Genomic DNA, 24,212 nt, shown 5'->3' on the forward strand with positions numbered 1-24,212 from the left:
GACACATTCCAGCCAGGCAAAAACACTAGAGTGCGGTATAAAGAAGGACTGGTGGTGGATGTGGGTCAGAAAGGGGATGTGGCCTGGGGAGAACTTCAGGGGCCAGATGGAGTGGCCTGGAGGGCTACATTTGGCTCCTCGGCCTGAGGTTCTGCATCCCTGTACTAAAATGAATCATTATATGTGAAGATGGTTTGCCTGTGTCAAATTGAGATTATTTTTAAACCATGCATCTTTATTACAAAGCTATATTGCAATAGTTGCAAGTTATTATATCATTAATGCAGAATTATTTTACATTTCCACTATTTCACATTATATTGACATATTTATTATGTAACTTAGAACATTGCAATAAAATAATGCATTATTTATTGATCTGCAGCTTTTATGCGCCGTGCCACTGTTTGCACTAAGCTAAATAATTTCAAAGCAGCTGCAGAAGATTTGAAGAAAGTGTTACATATTGAGCCAGAAAATGCTATTGCTAAGGTATGTATTAATTGTTGACTTCATGGACGTATTGTAAACTATGGATACTGTTTGCATTGGACATATTTACTATTGAAAGATGGTACACAATGAAATATATCTAATACAAATACTGTATTTGATACAAATACTGCCATCCCACAGACGGCGGCAGGTCAAACTGGTTTCTCAAAAGGGAAAAAAGCAATACGTTTCCATCAGCTGATCCAGAGTGGAGAGCACCACTCACCCAACTATTACAATACCATCTTTCTTCCAATTTTGATGCTGCTCTGCAAGCTAAGTTATCTGATTTGGAGGGAAGGTCACACATAAATAATTTGCACATTTTGAGGGTTCAAGAGAGATCTGAGCAATTGAATACCTCTGTGCTTGTACCCACTCTCTTGTGGATATTGCTATGGTTCTATACACTGAGTGGGCCAATTGCAGCCCAGTTACTTCCAGAATGAGTATCTCTTGTTCCAGTGGCATAGCACGGCTTTCAACAAATCCTGTAGCCCTCAACCAGTGGAGTACAAGATTTCTGGCTGAGCCATTGCAGCAGATTGAGTTGGGCAGTCTGGTATTGTGTATGCTGGGGATGTGGTATTGTGAGTTCATTGGCTCCCTATGTGGGTGTTGTCACTGGCACCGTCGCTGATTGGTGGGCTTTAGTAGTGTTTCTCTTGACACTGAAGGCATGTCAGCCTGCAGCTTATTTACCCCACTCTGGTTTAGTGCAGGTGACCTAAGTGGCACATACATGTCAGGAGAAGTATGGTAACGTATAATTGCTCCACACAATTTATATTTATTTATTAAATTTCTATACCACCCTTTGTCTGAGGATCACGGGGTGGTTTACCATTTTCACATGATGAATTTAATATAGAAGATATTCTAAATGGGAAAAACAGAGTCTAGTTTTTTGTGCCCTTTCAGTAGCTTAAGTTGGTGAGTGAGCCTTTCTAATACAGCAGTATTCAACAGATCTTTGTGCCAAATTGAGAGAGAAATCCTGAGCCGATTTCTAATGATGAGCTATAGTCACTCTGGTTCTAAAGGCCATCTTGATAGACTTGATAGTAATGAAAGCATCAAACAAACTGTATTCAGTAATATCAATTGTGGTACTAAAACAGCTGCCTCATTCAGGATTTTTGACATTTCTACTTTAACAATCTCCCACTACAAAACCACTACAGATAATTTAAAGCACCACTCCCAATATAATATTATAACTGTATTATCTGAATTTATTAGAGAACTACTACTGTACTGAACAGGTTCTTTTTAAATGGAATTTCCTATAGAGGTATATGTACTTTCAGTTCTAAGTACTTTGGTTCTGATCTCACTTCTGACACTAGGTTCTCTAATTTTCTCCTTTTGCAATTACAGTATTATGTAATGTTGAAAATGTTGAGTGTATCTTTCAGTGGTGGAAGAATTTGTGTATTTAAAATAATAATAAAAACTAAATATTGCTATATTACTACAGAAAAACTTGTTGGATATTGAGAAGAAGCTGAAAGAGTTGGAACCTATTTCTCAAACTAATAGCAAGGGGAAACAAATACTTATTCAAGATATAGAAGACTCAGATGGTGATGAAGAACTAGGAGGAAATGAAGCAGAATGTGAAAATGCCAGTGGAGATAAAAGTAATTTTAACTTGTTAATTGTTTTAAATGGACGGGCATGGAGCTGACTGTAGTGTCACCTCACTGGAAGATAGTACAGTGGAACCTCTACTTACGAATTTAATCCATTCCGAATGCACATTCGTAAGTAGAAACATTCGTAAGTCAAAATGATGTTTCCCATAGGAATGCATTGGGAATGGATTAATTCGTTCTGGGGCCTTAAAAAAAATGCACTTTAAAGGCCGGTGGGAGACAGCGATGGGCCCGATCAGGCCCTATGGCCGGATTGGCAGGTGGGGAGGCCGGTGGCTGCGGCGGCGATGGGCCGGATACGGCCCTCTGGCCGGATCAGCAGCTGGCGAGGTAGCGCAGGATCGGGCCCCCGCCGGCTCTGCTGCCACCGCCACTGTGAAGCCGGCCTCGTGCGGGATCGGGCTCTCGCCGGCTCCGCTGCGAGCCCCAAATTGTGGCGCGGCGGGGGCTTTTCGCTGTTTGCCTTCGGCTCGGGGACTGGCTTGGCGGCGGGGGAAAAATTCTTTTCCCCCCCCACCGCCAAGCCAGTCCGCGGTGGGGGCTTTTCGCTGTTGGGAGGCAAACGGCGAAAAGCCCCCGCCGCGCCGCAATTCGGCTCCGTCCCCCAGGCGCTTCGGCTTGGGGAAGCAGGCAGGGGGCAACAGCCCGAGAAGCTGCGGGCTGTTGCCGTCTCCCTGCCTGCTTCCCCGAGCCGTAGCGCATCGGGGGACAGAGCCGAAGATCTTGACAAGCCCGGCAAACAGCGCCCGCCAATCTTCGGCTCTGTGCTGTGTGACAGGCGGGGTGGGGGGAAAGCAGAGGATCGTTCCTCCGCTTTCCCCCCCACCCCCGCCTGTCACACGAAGATCGGTAGGTGTTGCCGATCTTCGGCTCTGTGCTGTGTGACAGGCGGAGTGGGGGATCATTCATCCGCTTTCCCCCCACCCCCGCCTGCCACACGAAGATCGGTAGCGGAGCCGGCGAGGGCCTGATCCCGCAGGAGGCTGGCTTTGCAGCGGCGCCCGATCCCGCGCGAGGCCAGCAGAAGGCTGGCTTCGCAGTGGCAGTGGTAGGGGAGCCGGCGAGAGCCCGATCCCAAGCGAGGGTGGCACACAGCGGTGGCGAGCATGGGGCAGCGAGGCGGTGAGGGCCCGATCGTAAGTCGAATAATTTTTTTTTTGAATTTCAAAATAAACTTTATTGATTCACTTTAAATCCATTACAATAAAAGAAAAACAATACAATTTCCTCCAAGTCTCATTACACAAATCAAGACCTTATGTATAAATAAAATCAGCTTCCAAACTTTAACACATCGCTTAACTCTATGATTCTCCCATATCTTGTGTTACAGTTCTCCTGTAACATATTCTTTTATATGTTCCTTTCTTATCACATTTCCCTCTAAATTCTCCTGTGATCCCCTAAGCCAAACAAACAACTAGTTCCGTTTTAATATTTTTTTCCCTGAAATAATCCTCTACATATTCCCATTTTTTGATTAATATTTGTCTTGGTATATTCCTGATTACGGCAGTCATTTTGTCCAAATTCATAAACTCCACTAGTTTTAACTGCCATTCTGATATTTTAGGTGCCTCTTCATTTTTCCACTTTTGGCCTATTAATAATCTTGCTGCTGCACAGCCATGAAGAAATATATTTTTCCTATCTTCTGGAAAGTTTTCGGGTAGCAAACTTAATAGAAAATATTCTGTTTTTTTTTTAAAGTAATATTTACCATCTTTTTCAATTCTTCATAGACTTCTCCCCAAAATTTATTAATTTTAACACAGCCCCACCAACAATGTATATAATCTCCTATTTTATTATGACATTTCCAACAATTATTATCTCCACTCTTATAAATTTTGGCAATCCTATCCGGTGTAAGATGCCATCGATATAGCATTTTCATCATATTCTCCTTTATTCCGGTACAGGCTGTGAATTTCATTGTTACCGTACTTTCCACAATCTATCCCACTGAACTTTATATATTGGCTTTCCCAAATCCTGGGCCCATTTGACCATTAAGCACTTTATTTCTTAATCTTTTAGCTCCCACTCCAGAAGAAATTTATAAATCTTTGATAAAGGTTTAACATTATTTTCAATTATTAATTCCTGTACCTTGGACTTCTCTCTTGCAAACCCTATTGCTTTATGTTCTTGCTTTATGTAAGTCAAATAAATTTGTAAGCCCGCCCCCATTTTTTCCCTTCGTAACTCGAAAAATTTGTATGTCGAGTCATTCGTATGTCGAGGTGCCACTGTACTGCACATCATCCCAGTCTTGAGCAGTGTGAGATTCCAGGGGTTCCAGACACTTACCCAGGGTTCGTGTTTCCTTCGGAATGAGGCACAGTGGAGACTGAGGTGTCTTTATGATATATGGTTTATTTACACATATATATGTACAGTATACCTGAGCCTACGATGGAGGGGTTCACAGCATTAACATCCTAAGAGGGTCTTGCTTCCCCGATAGCTGTGGCCTGGAATTCAAACAGAAATCAAATATCTCTCTGACTCACCAGCTTCCCAACTTGTTGTTTTTCCACATCTAGCTTCTTGCTCACATCTCTGAACTCTCAACTCTGACCTTTTGGTTTTCCAACTACCAGCCAGCTGACAGAGTGGGCTCCACCCATTTGTTATCTCACTCAAAGCCTCTTCCTTTGTTCCCTTTATTCCCTAGGCTATCACCTCACCAGGAAGCTACTGGTAGCTTGGCTATTTAAATACTTAGAAGGGGGCCCAGGCATTCAGCCTAACTCCCCACCCCAAAGATCATAACACCAGAAAGCTGTCTGTACTGGGTGAGACCTTCAGTCTATCTAGCTCAATATTATTTATACTGACTGGTAATGGCTCCTTTTCAGAAAAGAATCTTTTCATCTGGAGACTGAGCCTGCGATCTTCTTCATGTGATTAAATGTGTGCTCTACCACTGAGCTAAGTTTGTGTACAGTTCTTAGACATATTTTCAGTCTGTAATATTGCACATTATTCCCCACCCACTCCAATTTTCCTTTAAAATTTTTTTCATAGCATAACCTCAAACAGTTGTTTTGAATTCATGTGTCTTTTAACAGTAGATTTGCAGACACTGGAGCAATTTTAAGAGGGAAACCCTCATAAAGTTGTGGTCTTCTATTTTTGGTTTAAGATTGTATTAAACAATTTTGTTTAATATTTTGTGTCTAGATAAGTAAGAAATAAACATGTTCAATATTGCAAGTTTTACTTTTAAAATCTTGAATTATTTGTTTTAGGAAGATGCTGCAAAATGATTATTTTACCTTTTTACTATCTCTTTAAAATGTCTGCTGCAAGATGATTATTTCATACTATTATAGGGGCTAACTGAGATAAGAAGGGAGCCAGGTGGCGCTGTGGTTAAACCACTGAGCCTAGGGCTTGCTGATCAGAAGGTCGGCAGTTCGAATCCCTGTGATGGGGTGAGCTCCCGTTGCTTGATCCCAGCTCCTGCCAACCTAGCAGTTCGAAAGCACGTCAAAATGCAAGTAGATAAATAGGAACCGCTACAGCGGGAAGGTAAACGGCGTTTCCATGTGCTGCTCTGGTTTGCCAGAAGCGGCTTTGTCATGCTGGCCATATGACCTGGAAGCTATACGCCGGCTCCCTCGGCCAATAATGCGAGATGAGCGCGCAACCCCAGAGTCGGTCACGACTGGACCTAATGGTCAGGGGTCCCTTTACCTTTTTAACTGAGATAAAGCATATGGTAAATCTGCTTATCTGCTATACATTTTATATATTGAATATTCATCAAGTTTCTAAAACTGATCTCCAAATTGTTTGCTTTAAGCAATCTATTCCTTTTTTCAGAGAGTAGCAAGTGAATACAGCTCTACTAGTATAAAGACTGTTAATTAGTTTATCCTGTACCATTTTGGCCCCTGCTATCTATTCCAGACCATTTGGATATGACTAGAAAGCCTTTTGAAATAAAGGGTAGAAGAATTTATCCTGACCTTTTAGTGGACGTGAAACTTCACAATATAGAACATGGCTTAATCTTTTTATATGTTTGATATAATCTCAAAAAGGTAGGTTGCAACTGTGACTTAAAATGCAGTTGTGATTTGCTGTCTAATTTGCTTGTCAGGCCAAATTTTTAAGTTGGGCATCTAGTATTTAAAAGGTTAATTTCAAGGTGATTGTATATCATTCAGAAGGGAGCAGTGCCAGTTCTTAAAAAAATACTGATTTGACAGTGTTAAATTCCCACAATGGCAAACCGTTTACACTTAGCTGTGCAGTCTAAAAAGACTGCAGAAAATGTTGTCTTTCATTGAATTCATCTCAGTAAGCTAATATGTGTGATATACATGCTTTTAATCCACCCCTCCTTTGCTTTTACAATGGTTCCTTCTGATGATGCAGAGTCTAACCTAGCCGATTAACTTCCTTGTAGAAACTGCTGTGCTAGTGGGAGGAGAGATCACAACTGAGAAGACAGAAATGGGGAATGCACAAAAGAAGTCTCCCAGCAAAGGAGATGGCTGTAAATGGGAAAACAAGGAAGCACAGAAGCTCAGGGACCCTTTGGAGAATAGTGTTAAAAAAGGCACACCTGAAAAAAAGACATCCAAGGTTTTACGGGATTCTGAAAATGAAGTAAATGGCTTTCTGGGCAGTGACAAAAATAATACTGAAAACAAGGAAGTAATACAGAAAAATGCAGAATCTTCAGCAGCTGGGGAAAACAGTTCTACTTTGCTCCCTTCCACTGCAGCAACACTGAAAGCTGAAGGAAACGAATTATTTAAAAACGGACAATTTGGAGAGGCTGTCCTCAGATACTCAGAAGCAATTGAAAATGTAATTAGTTCTGGTGAGTTATATCTTTATGCAATTCTTATGGTGATTTTAAAATGTATCCTTTCTTCAATATTTTTCTAGGAGAAAGCTGAATTTCTCTGTAATATGCAGTTGTGAAAATATTCATATACAGTTGCCATGAGAATCAGATTTATCATGTAGAATTTCATTGTAACTGAGTTATGGCTGCATATTAAAGCAGTAGGATGTAGTTATAGGTGATCCACTAAAAAAAGATCCTTGAAGCTTTGCTTCATCAGCACAATTGCACTACTGCAATGCAACTTGCAATCTAATGAAGTATTTTATACTAATAAAACTTGATTTCAGTTATCATAATCCACCGTAATTTTTTGTAATTTAAGGAATCCAAAGTCCAGAGGATCTAAGTATTTTGTATTCAAACAGAGCAGCATGTTACCTAAAAGAAGGAAACTGTGTTGACTGCATTCAAGACTGTAACAGGTAAATAACAATCTTATGCAGATAAAGAATTCCCCCATGATTAAAAGAGCATTTAACCTTCCTTTAAAGAGTTTAAACAGTTTGAAATGTATAACCCCTATGAATATGATAGTAGGTGTTTCGTCAGAATGTGTTGGAAATCACTTCCTTGCTAAGAGGGAGGAAGATGAGAAAGATAGTTAATGTTTCTCCCAAATATAAACATGTAAGGTTGTTTGAATGTAAAATTAAAGCAAGTTAATTACAGAATTGTATGTAAGTTCCTATAGCTATTAATGCATTTTCCATTTGATACTTTAGCCTAGAATTATGTTTGATATTATCCAGAACATTTTAAAGTAGTTGCATCATAATTGCAACATGACTGCAATTGTGTTGCAGTGGTTCCCAGAAAACACATTCTTGGTCTCAAGTATGATGCAGTATAGAGTATAATTCTGAAGGCAAATGTCTTGAATCCCTTCTCTCATCTAGAACATGAGGGGAAGGGTGTAGCTCAGTGGTAGAGCATCTGCTTTGCATGCTGAAAGTCCCAGGTGCGGTCCTTGGCACCTCCAGATAGGAGTGGGAATGTTCGCACTTTGAAACCTAGGAAAGTCTGTGTATACAATACTGACCTAGATTGACTAATGATCTTACTCAATACAAGGCAGCTTCATATATTCCTAACTTGCTGCTGACTTTTCTGAAATGTATTATCTTATACAGTAAATGTATTTAATCAGTATCTAATGAGTTAGACATAGCAGCAGAGCTATAGCTGTCCAGGCCTTGCCTTGTTAACTGTAGACATTAGACGGTCAATGTATTTTGTACAGGGATAGCCAGTGTGATGCCCTCCAGGTGTTATTAGACTGCACTGTCTGTAAGCCCCAGGCAGCATGGTCATGATAAGGGTTGATTGGAGTTGTAATCCAATAACGCCTGGACTCTGGAGGGTGCCATGTTGGCTACCTTGTGTTAGGATTTCTGATTTGATTTCTGTTTTAATATAGTTAAATCTCTGATTTAATCATTTTTGGATCACAGTTTAATTTAATAGCTCTTGAATCTCACAGGTGACATATAATTCATAATTGTTAGGCAACTCACACAAGCTTTCAGGTGTCAGAGTTGTCTGAGACAACTAATCATTGTTATATAAAATTAAGTACAAATAGGTTAGCATCTTTAATTGCACCAACTTTTGTTGGTTTAGAAATTTGACAGTTTTAGAATTTACAAAGAACTTTTAGTAATGGGTAGTGATAACACTGGAGACCATGCTTAACTCTGTCATTACTCATTGCTCAGAACTCTGCCTTGAAAATAATGGACAGATAGTGTACCTAATCATAAAATTCTTTTCTGAGAATTTTTTGTTACTTAATGCTGAAGAAGGATGAGTGGTAGGAGTAGGGGCCAGTTTTAAATATTAAAACTGTACCCCAAATTACTGAATGGTGAGATTGGTGAGACTAATTTCTAAATATTATCCAGGGGAGGAATGGAATTATCTGATGCTTCAGGAGGGGCTCAAAAAAGGAAATCACCAGAAAATTATTTGAGAAATTTCAGCTGAGCCACTCACCCACCTGCTGAAGTTCCTCACCACTGAAACTATGAAGATAGGCTTGAAAGTTGTGTGTAGTGCTTTAAGTCTTAGAAGGCAGAGAGTGGCCACAGCAGGATTTCCAGAGCTAAGGACCTTGGTTTGGTGTTTGCATAACTCTTGTCCCTCCCTATGATTGTATGCAAACAGAGGAAATATTTCTAAACAGTCTTAATTTGCATAATTTATATAGGCCACAGAATTCAGCTTTTCTTTATTCAAAATGTTGATTTGAATTGAAGCCCTACCTAGCATTGTTCATATTATTACATAAATGCTTAGAATTATCAGAACAAGTGCTTCTCCCTCCATTATAAAAATCCCCAAATGTTGGATGCTACTCTTTCATGATATCTTTATTAAAGCTACAGAGTTCATAATAAAATGGGTGAACCATTTGTCGGTAAATTCTGTACATAGCAGTATTGTGTACCTTCACGTAGGGGTGACAAATTCAGGTAACATTACTTGTAAAGATATTTGGACCAAGTAATTGGCAGTTGTGTATATTGCTAGGAGAGAATAATAAATCAATCGTCAAGCTATTAGGCTCTGGGTGTACAGTGGTACCTCTCTAGTTGCAGACTTAATCCATTTCAGGGTGCCGTTTGCACCCTGAAAAGTCCGCAACTAGAGCGCCTCTTCCGTGCATGTGCGCGGCATGATCGAGCTCTTCTGCACATCCGTGAAGCGTGCAGATCGCTTCTGCTTATGCGCGTGTAGCGAACCCGGAAGTAAACACTTCCAGGTTTGCAGCGTTCATAAGCTGAAAGTCCGTCACAAGAGTGGAACGCAACTAGAGGTACCACTGTATTTTGTACCTGTACATACTGAATGTTCTGCGACTATAACAATCTGCAAGCTATATAGATATAGATGATAACAAAAACAACAAATAGTAATAAATAATAATAATTAATATAATTTATTATTTATACCCTGCCCATCTGGCTGGGTTTCCAGGGATGGGGAATCTGTGGCCCTCCAGAAGTTGTTGACCTCCAACTCCCACTAGCCTCAGCCAACATGGCCAATGGTCAGGGATGATAGGAGCTGTAGTCCAGTAGCATCTGGAGGGCCATAAATTCCCTACTGCTGACCTAGATACTACTTTAAGCGCGATAACCATTAATCCCCTGAGTTGCTTCTCTGCAAATAAGTATCACTCAGTTTAAATCTGTCTCTTATCTATATGATTAATAGACTTTCATTTATATTGTCCCAATATAAAAAATAATATAATAAAATAGCAATAGACTGCTTGGTCCATTATTTCCTTTTCCTTCAATTTATTTTAGGATAGGCCCATATCTGAAATATACATGTTTATAAGCATATCAAAATTCTGCATGTTTTTTTCTGTGTTTTTCTTTCAAATATTTGTAATAACTTCTGGCCATTTGTCCTTAGTGCACTAGAACTTCATCCATATTCTCTGAAACCTCTTCTGCGTCGAGCAATGGCCTATGAGTCTATGGAACGATATCGGCAGGCATATGTTGATTATAAAACAGTACTACAAATAGACAGTGGAATCCAGGTAGCAAATGACAGTGTTAACAGGTAAAACCATTTAAAACATGAACATAAAATTGTAGCATACCAATGTGGAACGACTACAAGCTTCAGTGTCAGTTCATCTAAAAGGACTTCATATACTGATCTGTTGTGTGGGGTCCAAAATCTTTTGTGGCTAGGTTCCTGTTTAGTGATAATATAATTCTGGTTATATATAGCCATATGATGGGTTGATATAATTAAAAATGGGGGCTGTATACTGCCTCATTTACTGTATACCCTCCTTATAAAATTAATCTACTTTTTTGTGCTGTTTTTAGTTGCTTTTATTCTGTTCTGTATGTTACCTTGAGATATATTTGTGGAAGGTGATTTAGTAAATATCCTCGCCACCATCAGTTTCTCTGCCTTATTTAGCAGTAGTGGTTTTGATGTAAAGTGGTTTGGAGTCTCCCAGGTTGGTGACCCTGAGGGAATTAATTATACATTTGTCTGGAGAATTTCACGATTTCATGGCTGCATGACCACCATGGGTCAGTATCAGTCATTATTGAGCTTCATGCTTCTGGCAGGTTATAATGTTGATCTGGTGTTTTGTACTTGACAGAATGATGGGTTCTAGGGAACTTGATGTGGTCCCTTTATCATGAACAGATTGCTGCCTCAAAGTGTTAAGGTTCACTGGGACCACTAATCTCTGCTGGGGTGGGGAACCAATTTAGAACACTTTGTCTGGGAATGGATGCATCCAAATGGATTCCTGGTGCTCCTTTGGGAGTTTCCTATTGCCATGTCTAGCAGTCCTGTTGGAGCCCTAGCCTACCTCGAGAATGGGGAAATGACTAGGACAGTTGACATGATTGCTTCTAAATCTGTACTTCACAGCTCCACAGTTTCTGGGATGATTGAAACAGTGAAATAGCAGATACATCAGCTAGACACACAGTGGTGAAATATTCAGAGTGAATCCAACCCAACATGGACTAGAGCCCATTTTCAGACTCATTGGTGGTACTCAGTGGTAGTGGTGATGGTGGCTATTAAAAGTTACTGTGCCATCATAATTTGGTCCATGTGATTTTGGCAAGTGTAACTTTTCCAGGTGGTGAGAGGGCATTTACCCTTTTGTAACTGATTTCATAGAGTATTATAATCATATAATTGTAAAGTTGGAAGGGACCATGAGGGACATCTAATCCAACCCTCCCTTCAATACAGGAATCTTTTTGCCTAATGTGGGGTTGAAACCCACAACCCTGAGATTAAGAGTCTCATGCTCTACCAACTGATCTGTTGTCTACACTTGTTTACAAGGCATTTCCTGCATAAAGTCGCTCACATCCACTCTGTATTGGATGCCAGAGTAATTGCACAATCATTACATGCATTTAGAACTCTTGCTCACCCTGTTATTATGGATACACTTCAGCTTGTGCATCACTGGAGGTTTGAAGCCTACAACAGGCAAGGATTGATTGTACACATAATAGCCTTATATCACCAAGGATCTTGCAGCAAGAGGTGGAACGATTGGTTGGGTGAATCAGCAAATGCTTCTTTGAGAGAAGACAGGAAATGAAGTTATGGTGAGAAGGTGACTTGCAATGTTTTATTGGAAGCCACCAGTCTGGGCAATTAGTAGTCTGTGTCCTGCATACCATTTTTGGACAAGGTGCTTAAGCATCTAGTGATGGCACCCAGCAACAACAAATATTTATTACAGCCGTAAACCAGCATAAATGACACCCAAATTCTTTATATTTCTAGATGATAGGAGGTATCTAGATCCTTTTCAGTCTGGTTTTTTGTTTGGATTTGGGACAGAGACTACCAGTACTTTGGTTGTCCTGGTAGGTGACCTTCATAGAGAACTGAATAGTGTCCCTCTTGGACAGATGCTTTCAATGTCTGCTGAAGACTTACGTTTTTGCCCAGGCTTTCCCTGACTCATAAAGTTTTACAAGTTTGAAATTGTCCAGATTTCTGCTTTATTTGCTTTTACGTGTTTTTCTATTTCTTATGGGTTTTAGGTTGTGTTTTTGTTTAATGAAATATTGTTCCTTTTTAGACTGTATACCATTAGTTTCTTTAAAAAATCTAAGTGGTATATATGTACATGTTTTTAAATAAAACATGCATATCATCTTGTGCAACATCCTTTTCTGTGGATGTAACTCCCATGTTGCTGGGGATATTTGTATGAAGTAAGGCTGTGTGTATTGGAGCAGAATATCATTGCCGAGGTTTGCTATGAATGTAGCTTTCAAAATGAAACCATTTGGCCTAAACATCTTGATTAATGTACTACCGTGTTTCTCATATTTTAAGGCATCCCTAAAAAATAAGGCATGGCAGGATTTTCAAGACCTTGCGAAATATAAGGCATACCCCAAAAATAAGACATGAGCAGGACCCGGCAAAGGCAGCAGTGCGCGCTTTGCCGAGCTCCAAGCCGGCGGCGGGCTGCTGCTGTCCCGCTCAATTTCCCTGCCCCCTCTCGCGAGACTCGCCGCCGGGTCCGCTCTCGCGCACATGGCCCGGTGAGAGGGAGCCTCCCCTGCGCGCGCGTCTGCGCTCACCCTCCCCCCTCCCTCCCCCTTTTCGGCCCAGCGCGCCGCCTTGCCTGTTCGTGTGCCGCGCGTGTGAGGCGAGCGGGAAGGCAGGAGACCCAGGAGAGCCTGGCGGCCGCCGAGAATCCCGCCACCGCTCTTCCCGCCCAGGACGAGGGGCCCGGAGGAGGAGAGCCCGGCGGCGGCGGAGAAGGAGAAAGAGGCGGCAGCAGCAGCGGCGACTCAGAGGCCGAGCTGCTGGACGGGCCTTCCGCGGAGGAGCCTGTGGGGAAGAAGGAGCTGGAGCCCGAAAAAGGCGGCAGTGAGGAGAAGGAGGAGGAGGAGAAGCCGCGAAGCAGCAGCCCGCCGCCGGCTTGGAGCTCGAGCCGGCAAAGGTACCGTAGCAGCGGCGCTTTGCCGAGCTCCAACAGAGCGGGAGCTGGCAAAGGCAGCAGCGCGCACTTTGCTGGTTCCCGCTCAGTCGTGGCTCGGCAAAAAATTAGACACCCCCGAAAATAAGCCATAGGCTTATTTTCTTCGAAAAAAAAAAATATAAGACATGTCTTAAAATATGAGAAACACGGTAATAAGTTTGCTTTATTGCTGTGATAACTGTATTGGCACAATAAATTTAGTGCACTTTTAGTTTCCCCATAAGTTGATCTCCAATGTACTGCCAGTTTTAATCTTAAGATCTGTACTGTACATTAATAGGGAGCCTTTAAGAAAAGTGGTTTGTTGTTGGCCACCCAGTTAAGTGTTTCATGCACTGAAGGCCAATTATTAATGTACATAATATACCTATATGTCTGTCACCACTGAAAGTCTAATATTAGTTTTGAGGAACCATAATAATAACCCCACACCACTTTTGGGACACACTACTTGGAAACTGAACTGACATGCCCATTAGGGAGCTATCTACCAAGATCTGCTACTGTAAAGTTTTTTTCTTCTTTCCTAGCCCACTTTGGATGTTATTAAAAAGGGGATAATCATTAAAAAAAATTCAAGTTATAAAACTGCTTATATATAATAAATAAATCCCTTTTATTTTTGTCACCTGAGATGATTATACATGTCTCTTAAGTGCTACCATTCTCCTTAATGCTGTATAATTGCTATTTTAGTTCATGTTTTAAGTTTTATTAAATTTGGCTCTTGTGATTTCACAAAGTACGGTATTACCGTATTTTTCCATCATTTCTCCAAACAGGTTAGGTTCGTGTTCACTAGAATTTTAATGAGTTTACAGTTGTAGCTTTGTAAGAGTTTAACATTCCAGCACTAAGTCATATGTGCAGTATTTCCATCTTCTCTTGTACAGTATTCATCACACTGAATTACATTTTTTAATGTTCAATGCAGCTAAGCATTTTGTTTCCCTTTATTGATTTCTTTCTACTTCTCAAAACATTGTGGGACATACAATGTATTTTAGACTAGCTTGGATAGCCTTTTGTATTGTGGTGGTCTGGCTGCAGATGTAAACCATTTGAAACTAAATCCTGTGATATTTAAATAGTAAATAAACAGTGTTCATGGCATGTTCATCACTCTTTGAAAAGTACTTGAGAGATTTGTGTCTTGCTTTGGTTAAACAGAAAATGTTTTATTCCATATTTGCTTTGAGAAATGGTGGGAGGCACCCAGTGTTAATAGACCCACTGAAAACTTTGGGCTTAACATACCGTAACTTGCCCATTGATTTCAGTTGTCCTGCTCTGAATATGACTGACATAAAACATCACTTAATATCTTTAATTGGTGCTATATATAGTCAGGTGTTTTCTGTCATGTGAAATAGATGAAGTAGAAATTGGAGGTCATAAACTTAGGATTTCCATTCTTTTCATCTTATATTTGCATTTAGATGTTTTAAGAATTGCTCCAAATACCTTCTACTTTCTTGCTTCTTATGATGGCTTCTCCTGCGTAATTCTGAACACATGGACTCCCCAGCCCCTCTCTAGGTCTTACTTATGCTTTTGCTTCACTGCTTATTGCTCTCTTCCTGGCAACCCATCTCCTTATTTCAGCTGCTTCCTTCTCCTTCTGGTAATTCATTTTCAGCTTGCAAAGTATTTGTTTCTGCACTATGTGAAATAGAATTAAATTAAGTTGACATGGTATTATAAAACATGAGGTTTGGAAAAAAAATACTCTTTTGGTTGGAATTTGATTCCTATGAAGTAATTACAGTGGTACCTCAGGTTATGTACCTGATCCGTTCCAGGGTGCAGTTTGTAACCTGAAAAGTACGTAATCTGAATGGCGCTTCTGAGCATGCGCAGACCGTGCACGCGGCAAAAAGCAGTGAAAAATACTTGCGGGTTTGCGGAGTATGCAACCCGAAAGTACGTAACCCAAAGCAAATGTAACTTGAGGTATGACTGTATTGAATACCTCAAAGTATATGAGTGGAATGCCCCTAGCAATACAAAATTAACAGAATCTGATTATCTTGGGGCTGATTTGTGTGTACTATGCAAGTGGTCCTCACAGGGTCTGAAAGAGATAAACAGTTCAGTGTGGCTTTCATGCTTATACTTAGCTGGACCTAAGTTGACATGTTCAATGGATAATGTTATTGTTACAAGCATTCTAAAGATAACATGGGTATGGATAATAATGTGATTTTTAAAAATATTTTTAAAAGCTTGAATGCATACGATTTAAATTCTTGCAGTTTTTTAATTACCTAGTTAGTTTACTGCATTTTATTGCAATCAGTGAAAAAAAAACACCTTGTTTTTCTCTAGGATAACAAGAACTTTAATAGATGTAGATGGCCCAAATTGGAGGGAGAAGCTGTCCCCAATTCCTGTTGTTCCGGTTTCTGCTCAGTTACATTGGTGGGATGGAGGAAGTGTAACTGCAGAGCCAAAGCAGAAGAAAAATGCAGCCAGGCATGGAGATCAACAGTCACATCTTCCTAGTATGTGTAACAGCATTGCTGATAAATAATTTATTGGAGAAAGCTTAATACTTGAGAAATTCCTGCTACTAACAAAAGAGCTGCATATATAGCTCCCATACTCTCACTGCAGTGTCCTTGCATGGGCTGGGGGAGGAAGTTCTTAATTTTTGCTGCTTCTACAATTTATTGTTCCCCCAAAGCCTGGATTATCCAGTGAAAAGTGTGATGGTATGAACTTGCTCTTAAGAAATAGATCCATACTCTATGAATTCCAGCCTTGCTTTCTGAATGCCGCAAAACTAGTGCATGATTGTTCTCCCTACTCAAGTTTGCCGATGACTGACAATCTCTTTATCTGTTTGGGAAAATAGAAGAAAAACCAGAAGAAATGTTCAAGTCACTTAAGAATAAAGGAAATGAATTTGTGAAAAAGGGTAACTATGAAGAAGCATTGATAAAGTACAATGAATGCATCAAATTAAATTCCCAGGAACAGACTATCTACACTAACAGGTAAGGAGAGGTTTAAAAGACTATCAGATGCAACCCAGCTTATTCAAATCAGCAGGCATTGTCATTCATTTTAGTGGGAAATTGATTTTATCCAACTTTTATAATTGAAAGCTAGTTTCACTGCAGTTCTGTTATATGAAAGTATGCCTTTATAGTAAGACGTTTATACTGACCATAAACATCCGGGCACACAATTCTCATATTGCCTTTCCAACTAGTACAGTTGTACCTCAGTTTTCGAATAGCTTAGTTCACAAACAACTTGGAACTCGAATGCCGCCAACCCGGAAGTAGATGTTCCGGTTTGCGAACTTTGCCTTGGAAGCCGAACGTCTGACGCGGCTTCCGATTGGCTGCAGGACACTCCTACAGCCAATCGGAAGCCACACCTTGGTTTCCGAATATTTTGGAAGTTGAACAGACTTCTGGAATGCATTCTGTTTGAAAACCAAGGTACAACTGTATATCAGAATCAAACTAAGTTGGCCATTTAGCCATTCTTATTGCTACAACTATACACATCATATACAAATAATGGGACTTTGAGAATTGGCCTCAGGGTTCTATGGGTGCTGCCCTATGTTCTTACAGTGCTTTTTCTTTTTACTCTATAGGGCCCTTTGTTACTTGAAGCTGTTTCAATATGAAGAAGCCAAAAAGGATTGTGATCATGTTCTTCAGATTGATGACTCTAACATAAAAGCTTTATACAGAAGAGCTCTAGCATACAAAGGATTACAGGTAAGAAAAGAGTTTCAGCTCTTAACTTGCTCAATGTTAATTTAAATGTTATCATTTATGCTATAACTATCAAAAGTTTGGAGGAGGGGGAATTCCTGTTATCTGAAGAAATAGAAATGGAAAAATGCTGACTGCTGATTTGTAGGGACACTGTGTGGTAGTCACAGCATCACTTGACCTAGTCATAAAGCCAGTTCTTACTACCAAGGTTTTGCTATGTTTCATATTTCTGAGTAGTCATACCTCGGGTTGAGTATGCTGCGGGTTGCGTACTTTCAGGTTGCGTACTCTGCAGACCCAGAAATGTTTACTTCCGGGTTCTGCTGCGCACACATGCGTTTTGTGCGCTTCGCGCGTGCGCCAAAGCACTGCTCGGGTTAAGTACTTTTTGGGGTGGAAACAGCACCCTGGAACGGATTGGGTACTTAACCTGAGGTACCACTGTATTGTAAATTTTGTGATATTCCAGCTATTCAGTTTATGAGGCCAATAATTGACTTTTTAAACATTTCAGAACTACAAAGCCAGTATTGATGATTTGAAGAAAGTTCTTCTAATAGATTCAAATATTGATGAAGCAAAGAAGGAGCTGCAGGAAACAACACAGTTGCTAAAACTGAAAAATGAGCATACAGTCAACGGGCAACAAAAGCAAAGGAAAAAAATTGAAATCCAAGAGGTACTGAGTTTAAAAAAATCATGTACTGGGCCTATAAGTGTCTAAGATTCAGACCTCCTTATGAAATGTCTGAATTGAACTGCTGAGTTCTCAAGCACTTTGTGGTAACTGGCAAGCTAAGTAAGTTGTTGCAAGGCAGTTGTAGCCCTGCTAGTTGTGGAGACTCTTTCCTGAGAAAATAGTGGAAGGCTAGGACCAGCTAGTCTATACCTTTGCAGATCATGCTTAGGGTCTTCTGGGCTTGTATTTTATTAACAGGATCCTGTTCAGTTTGATGTTATAAACAAATGTGGCTAGCCACCAACTGATTATCACATAGTAAATACCATATTAAAGTTAATAGTTTTGGCTTACTTATTGCTTATTATACAGCAGTCATATAGAGAATCCCATTACAGTACAGTATTAAAGTAAGGTAGTTTAGAATGTTGCTTATTACAGCCAAAGTATTTTTAATGATTTAAATACTGATGCTATATTTGAAATTTGAAATGCCCTCTTAGTCCCATTGCTTTCCTTTCTATATTACAGGTAACTCAAAACTTGTTTGCATCATGTGCTTGGCAAATTTTCTTTAAAAAAACTATAAATGTGAAAATTGAACCACCCTGAGATCTTATGATGAAGGGTGGTATATTAACTAACACACACACACCAGTATTTTTTCAACTTTAAACCCAAATATCATGTGTTCATTTTCCTTTTCACTCAAAAAGGGGTTCCCAGTTAATAATGATAAATGACAAGAATGTTTCCCCCCTCTAATTAAATGTTTTAAACTTTGCCTCCAATTTCCTTCGTGCATATAAGTCTATCTGCTGTGATCATATATTGAGATATTCCAGAATCCTTTTATTATGTATCCATTGGCCCACACCCAGTTCTGTATACAGTGGGACCTCAACTTACGAGCTCCTCGACATCCGACGTTTTCGACTTACGAGTGGAAAAAGTGGCCGCGCGCTTACAATTTTCTCGACATCCGAACGGAAAACCCGTTCGCGGCTAGATGTGGTTTCGACTTACAAATTTTTCCGTTTCCAATGCATTCCTATGGGAAACCGCTTTTCCTATGGGAAACTCAACTTACGAAGTTTTCGACCTACGAGTGTGCATTCGGAACGGATTAAATTCGTAAATCAAGGTCCCACTGTATTCAATTTCCACTTCCTGTTGTATTTGCTATGTTTTTTTCAGCCTTATCTAGTACTGACTCTTCCTTTTGTGTTTTTCTTTCCAAAAATAATGCCAGAGATCTAATAGCTTTATCCCTAGAATCACTCCAAGTCATAGGTAGAACTCTTTCTCTCTCAATTCCATTGATGTCAGATTATCAAGATCTCTCTTCATTTATGTCATTTTTGTTTCCCAAAATCTTACCTTCTCCAAACACTTGTATAGTGGGTACTTCCATTTCATCAGTTGTTCCTTCTAGTTTTGCCATAGTTTCATCTTTCAGTCCTGCCAGTTCTGTCATATTTGTCTCTATATAATTTCTGATCCTAATTTCAATTTCATTAATCTCTGGTTTAATTTCATTCCCCATTTTCATTTTTTGTGAAGCTTTATTATGATGATGATTGTTCCCTGTTTTATATACATTATAAAATTAAATAACTATACAATAGGCATGTAGAATGAGCACATTAGTATTTACTTGCACTTTATTTTAACTGTCAACGTTGTTATGCACTTGCTGTTGAGTCAGGATTATTGTCGAATGATTGGGGGACAGCAAAAGCCCAAATCAGCAAGTGGGCAGGATGGAAGCTAGAGGGAAATTCCCTGAATCAAGGGCCACCAACATTGCATTGCACACATGATCACCAAGGGCTTCCCTGGCATCTGCAGGGTCTCCTCTCCTTCACTGAAATTACTGTATTGGCCAAAATATAAGCCACACCTTTAAAATTGGAGGGGGGAGGAGAACCCCCCCGAATATAAGCTACTTCTGGCTGCATACTGGGTGGTGGCGGAGCCGTGCTACGTTGCCGGCGGCCTTTCCCTTTTCTCGCTCTCTCCCTTCCCAGCCTTGGGGGGGAAGAGGACGGGGGACTGCACGTGGGGCGGGCGCTGCTTTGTCTCTCTCCTGGATGCATACAATAAGGTTGCAAATATAAGCTGCACTTTTAACTTTTCATGGATGCACTTTTGGGGGGAGGTGAGGCCAATACGGTAGGTTTGAAAGTAGCCTTCTGTTGTAGCTAGTAGAATGTGTTACCGTGTGGGTGTGATACCCATGGCAGTTTCCCTGGTTTGCAGATGTGCCCACAGGCCTCCAAAGGTTGCTAACTCCTATCCTAGACTCAGCCCAGTCTCGCAGTTCTGAACAAAAGTTTTTTGTTGCTGGAGTTAACATTGAAACTGTTAATCATCCCTCCTTCACCCAACCTCTCTGATTTTGTACCATGTTTCTCCAAAAATAAGACACCGTCTTATATTTATTTTTCCTCAAAAAACCCCACTATGGCTTATTTTCAGGGGGTGTCTTATTTTTCCCCCTCCTCCTCCTCCTCCTGCCGCGGCTGACATTGCTGCTGCGCCTATCACTATGTCTTATTTTCGGGGTATGGCTTTTATTCCCTGAATGCTTAAAAATCCTGCTACGTCTTATTTTGTGGCTACGTCTTATTTTCGGAGAAACAAGGTAAGTGCACCAGTTTGTTTACCGCTTTTAGTATACGCTGCTCTGATCGCAGAAACCCCATCACATGTGCAGCCAGCTATGTGGAAGTCAGTTAAACATATGAGACCTGCACGGCATGGGCATGCAGAGGATGAACATGAGCAAATGGGTGGAGCCAGGCATGATTTTTACATGCTTCTTTACCATGCAGTCAGCACCCCACTGAGAGGGATGGAGCCACCACAATCAAGATCACCTATGTTATAATCTGGCAACTGCAATGTGAACAGGGTCAGACATTGAATATATCATTTTGATGGTGTCTAGGACAGAATTAACTTATGAAAATCTTTCTCCCAAGAGACCACCCAAGGTGGCAATAATTTCTCTGACTGTGCTCCTGCTTATCACAATTATTACAGAAATATTACATGTTGCATACATATATCAAAACTAACTGGGCATGCGGTTATTTCTTTGTGAAGGTGAATGAGGAAAAGGAAGCTACAGAGACCTGTGCTTCAGAGAAGGCTACATCAAATCATGACAGCGCTAAAGGAGAGCCTGATGCAGTGCCAAGGAATAGTTCAGAAAAACTCATTATTTCAAAGCCATCTAATGCCTATGAATTTGGTCAGATTATAAATGTTGTGAATGCCAATAAGGACATCGCTGCTTGTGCAGAGCTCTTAACAGTGATTGAGCCAAAAGATCTACCAGCCCTTTTAAGCAACAAACTAGAAGGAGACATTTTTCTGCTCTTTATCCAAGCCCTGCAGTCGTATGTATTTTGCCAAGACCCTGGACTGGTGTACCAGCATCTTGTCCACCTGAGTAGAGCAGAAAGGTTTAAGGTGAGGAATTATGGCATTTGCTGTCAATTCTTTCTGAAAATGTACATGTTCATGAAATGCTAGCATTTACTAGGCATTTAGACAAATACCATTTGCAGATACCATTTATAAATGCTAACCACACATTTTTTCCCTTTTCAGATGGTGCTAACACTACTTAGTAAGAATGAAGTAGAACAGGTTCAACAACTGTTTGATTCTCTTTCCAAAGAGCAAAACCAACAATTTTCTTTAGATGATCTGAAGAGCCTTAAGAGAGACTTTGAACTTTAAAGAACTTCATTTTGGAACTGCCTCTAGCATGCATTCCCTTAATGCTTGTAGGACGGGCATATAAACTATGCAGACTTGCATGAGGTAAAGTCAATCTTTTATCTGGACTGTTCAATACGCTGTACTTTTTTTTTACAGTACTTGCACATGGAAAAATCTGCTCTTCCGTCTTGTATATATTTTATCCTACAGAGTACACACGCATGGCTTTATAAGTAATGGGCCTGTTCACTCACCATTTTGTTCCTGTAATTATACAATGAGATTGGGAGCACAGGACTCAGGCTTGCACATTCTCTTCAGAGGGGAGAGAACACATGAGCTAGTGAGGACATGGTTCTCTGGGACAAATCAACAGTTTCTAAAATGTGGGTCCCATATATAACAGTATATTTATCAAATAATTAGAATGCATTCAACGACATCAAGTTGTATTAATGGGGCTGAATATAGCCACCTATGTTGTATTCCCTTTCTTGTAATACAGGAGAGTCTTCTGAAGATGCTACTATTTCAGAAATGTCTTTGGAAATGCAGCAGAATTGATGAACATCTTGTACAAAAGTCCCATTGACTGAATGGAAATTATGCATCATTATCTTTCAGTGGGGCTTATGCCGAAAAATAATCCTAGTGCATTTGTGCCTATAGCCTTCATTTTCTTCCTGCTAATCACATCTAACTGCAGTGCAGCTGAAACCTACCTAACTTTCCATCAGTCGCCAATGCACTTGGACAAACACTTGCATCTAGCTCCAATTCTGTGTGGCTTCAAAGGAAAACACTGGCACACTTCTTAAAATTCAATGCTAACTTAAATATATGCAGTAAAATGCTTTATGGTACTGAATGTGTAAGTTACATCTGCACTTTGGTAAGCAGGTTCCAAGAAGGGACAGTTTGGGCGTCTTCTACTTTGTGTCTTCTAGGTATGCAAAAAAATCATTTTATATGGCTTGTGGACTACTGGTGAACAGCAAAACTGGAGCAGGATAGACTATGTTGTTAAATGTTTTAAAGCAATAGAACTGTTATATTTTTAAACCAGATACTCGTAATTTATTGTTAGTGTGCATATGAAAATTTTATTATGGGAGGGACTGCTCAGGTACTTGCACTATTTTGAAGGTGATCTTAGTAACTTTCCCCATTATTAAATAACCTATGTATGACATTTCTGTTACCTTAAGACTTTACCTGGTTGAAAGTTGTTTCCTTGAAGAACCCTTACAAGAAAATATTTAAAAATAAATATATTTGGCATATTTGTGTTTTTGCCTTTTCCTTGCCCTAGCATAGCAAGGCAACAGTTTTAGGATGCTTTCTACACTGGAAAGACACCTTCTAGAAGACTGCGGTAATTTAGATATTGTTGGTAAATATGAAATGGGGACTTTTATGCTCCCAATTTAACTCTTGTTAATTGCCCAGTCCAAATGTAGGAATGTCCTCTATAATAATTTGGTATCCTCTGATAACTGGCTACCTCAGTTCTGTTCTCTCTGTCACATATCAGTTTCTAGCTCATTTTTAGAGGTCAATTCAAGTAATAACAAAGAATAGATGTTGCATTCTTAAGTAGGAAGAGGCATAAACTCTCTAAAGACAGCTCTCTTGCATAACAGCTTCTATAGGCAGATTCACATTAGAAACCTATTTGTGAGGTGATGCAAGGCTGTGTCCTAAAAGCCCATATAAACAAAAAATTCAGGGTAAGCAGTTCATCTGCTCCAAGTAAAATCTACTTAAGGCAGCTTTCACTGCCATTTATTATAAGCAGTATTTTCTTGTTTTCCTTGTATATGTTTTCTGGGGTCTAGGCTTAGCTTAGCAACCTGAACCATGGTTTCAGCAGATGTTAGTTAATAAAATACTGTCCACCATTAGTTCAAACCAAAATTAAGTGCTTTGCTTATACCAGACAACAGCATAAGCAGATTTAATTTTGAAAGATATCTGTACCTGAATGATTTGTAACTTATAGTGTTGAACATTATCCTAGTACCATGAAATTAGTTATTGTCCCTATTAGGTTTCATTTATTCATATTATATATTATCGTTGTGTGTGGGGTAGGTTAGTATTAAACATTAATCTTTTTAACTGAAACAAAAAGCTGCATTGTCCATAATGTCTCATCTCTTGGACAAATCTATCAGAAAGTCCTATCCTACACAAGACACATGCACACACAGCTTGCATTTTACCTACTTAATAGCCTTGATAGGTCTGATTACAAAATTCTCAGGGTATTGACAGCTATTAGCCATTGATAGCCCTATAAGTCATTATTTCGTTCAGTCAAAGGTTGACAATACTGAGGACAGAGAAGACAGTTTACCATGATCATATTGATATTCAACTTTTTAAAAGTACTTCAAAATCATTTTCCATCTTCAGTGTTTTGGTAGTTGTCACTTGACCACCTTGTCAACCCTAAGCTAGAGTTTTGTTCAGGGCTCTTCCATGGACACTGATTTGCAGATAGGTGCATGGTACG

General features: G+C 40.0%; 1 protein-coding gene across 1 annotated transcript in view; it reads left to right on the top strand.

Annotated features, from left to right (window-relative positions):
• SPAG1 (sperm associated antigen 1) overlaps positions 1 to 22,977 on the top strand; it is a 34,952-nt gene extending 11,975 nt beyond the window's left edge. Inside the window, exons 9-19 of the mRNA XM_035124672.3 lie at positions 386 to 492; positions 1,976 to 2,138; positions 6,577 to 6,996; positions 7,349 to 7,448; positions 10,450 to 10,602; positions 15,869 to 16,044; positions 16,398 to 16,539; positions 17,154 to 17,280; positions 17,795 to 17,959; positions 21,071 to 21,439; positions 21,581 to 22,977. Coding sequence (XP_034980563.3) covers positions 386 to 492; positions 1,976 to 2,138; positions 6,577 to 6,996; positions 7,349 to 7,448; positions 10,450 to 10,602; positions 15,869 to 16,044; positions 16,398 to 16,539; positions 17,154 to 17,280; positions 17,795 to 17,959; positions 21,071 to 21,439; positions 21,581 to 21,712 — 2,054 coding nt within the window. The 3' untranslated portion in view covers positions 21,713 to 22,977. The remainder of the gene's footprint in view (positions 1 to 385; positions 493 to 1,975; positions 2,139 to 6,576; positions 6,997 to 7,348; positions 7,449 to 10,449; positions 10,603 to 15,868; positions 16,045 to 16,397; positions 16,540 to 17,153; positions 17,281 to 17,794; positions 17,960 to 21,070; positions 21,440 to 21,580) is intronic.
• The last annotated feature ends 1,235 nt before the right edge of the window (positions 22,978 to 24,212 follow it).

Source organism: Zootoca vivipara, chromosome 8 (assembly GCF_965207765.1).
Source record: "Zootoca vivipara chromosome 8, rZooViv2.hap1.1, whole genome shotgun sequence".
NCBI lineage: Eukaryota > Metazoa > Chordata > Lepidosauria > Squamata > Lacertidae > Zootoca > Zootoca vivipara.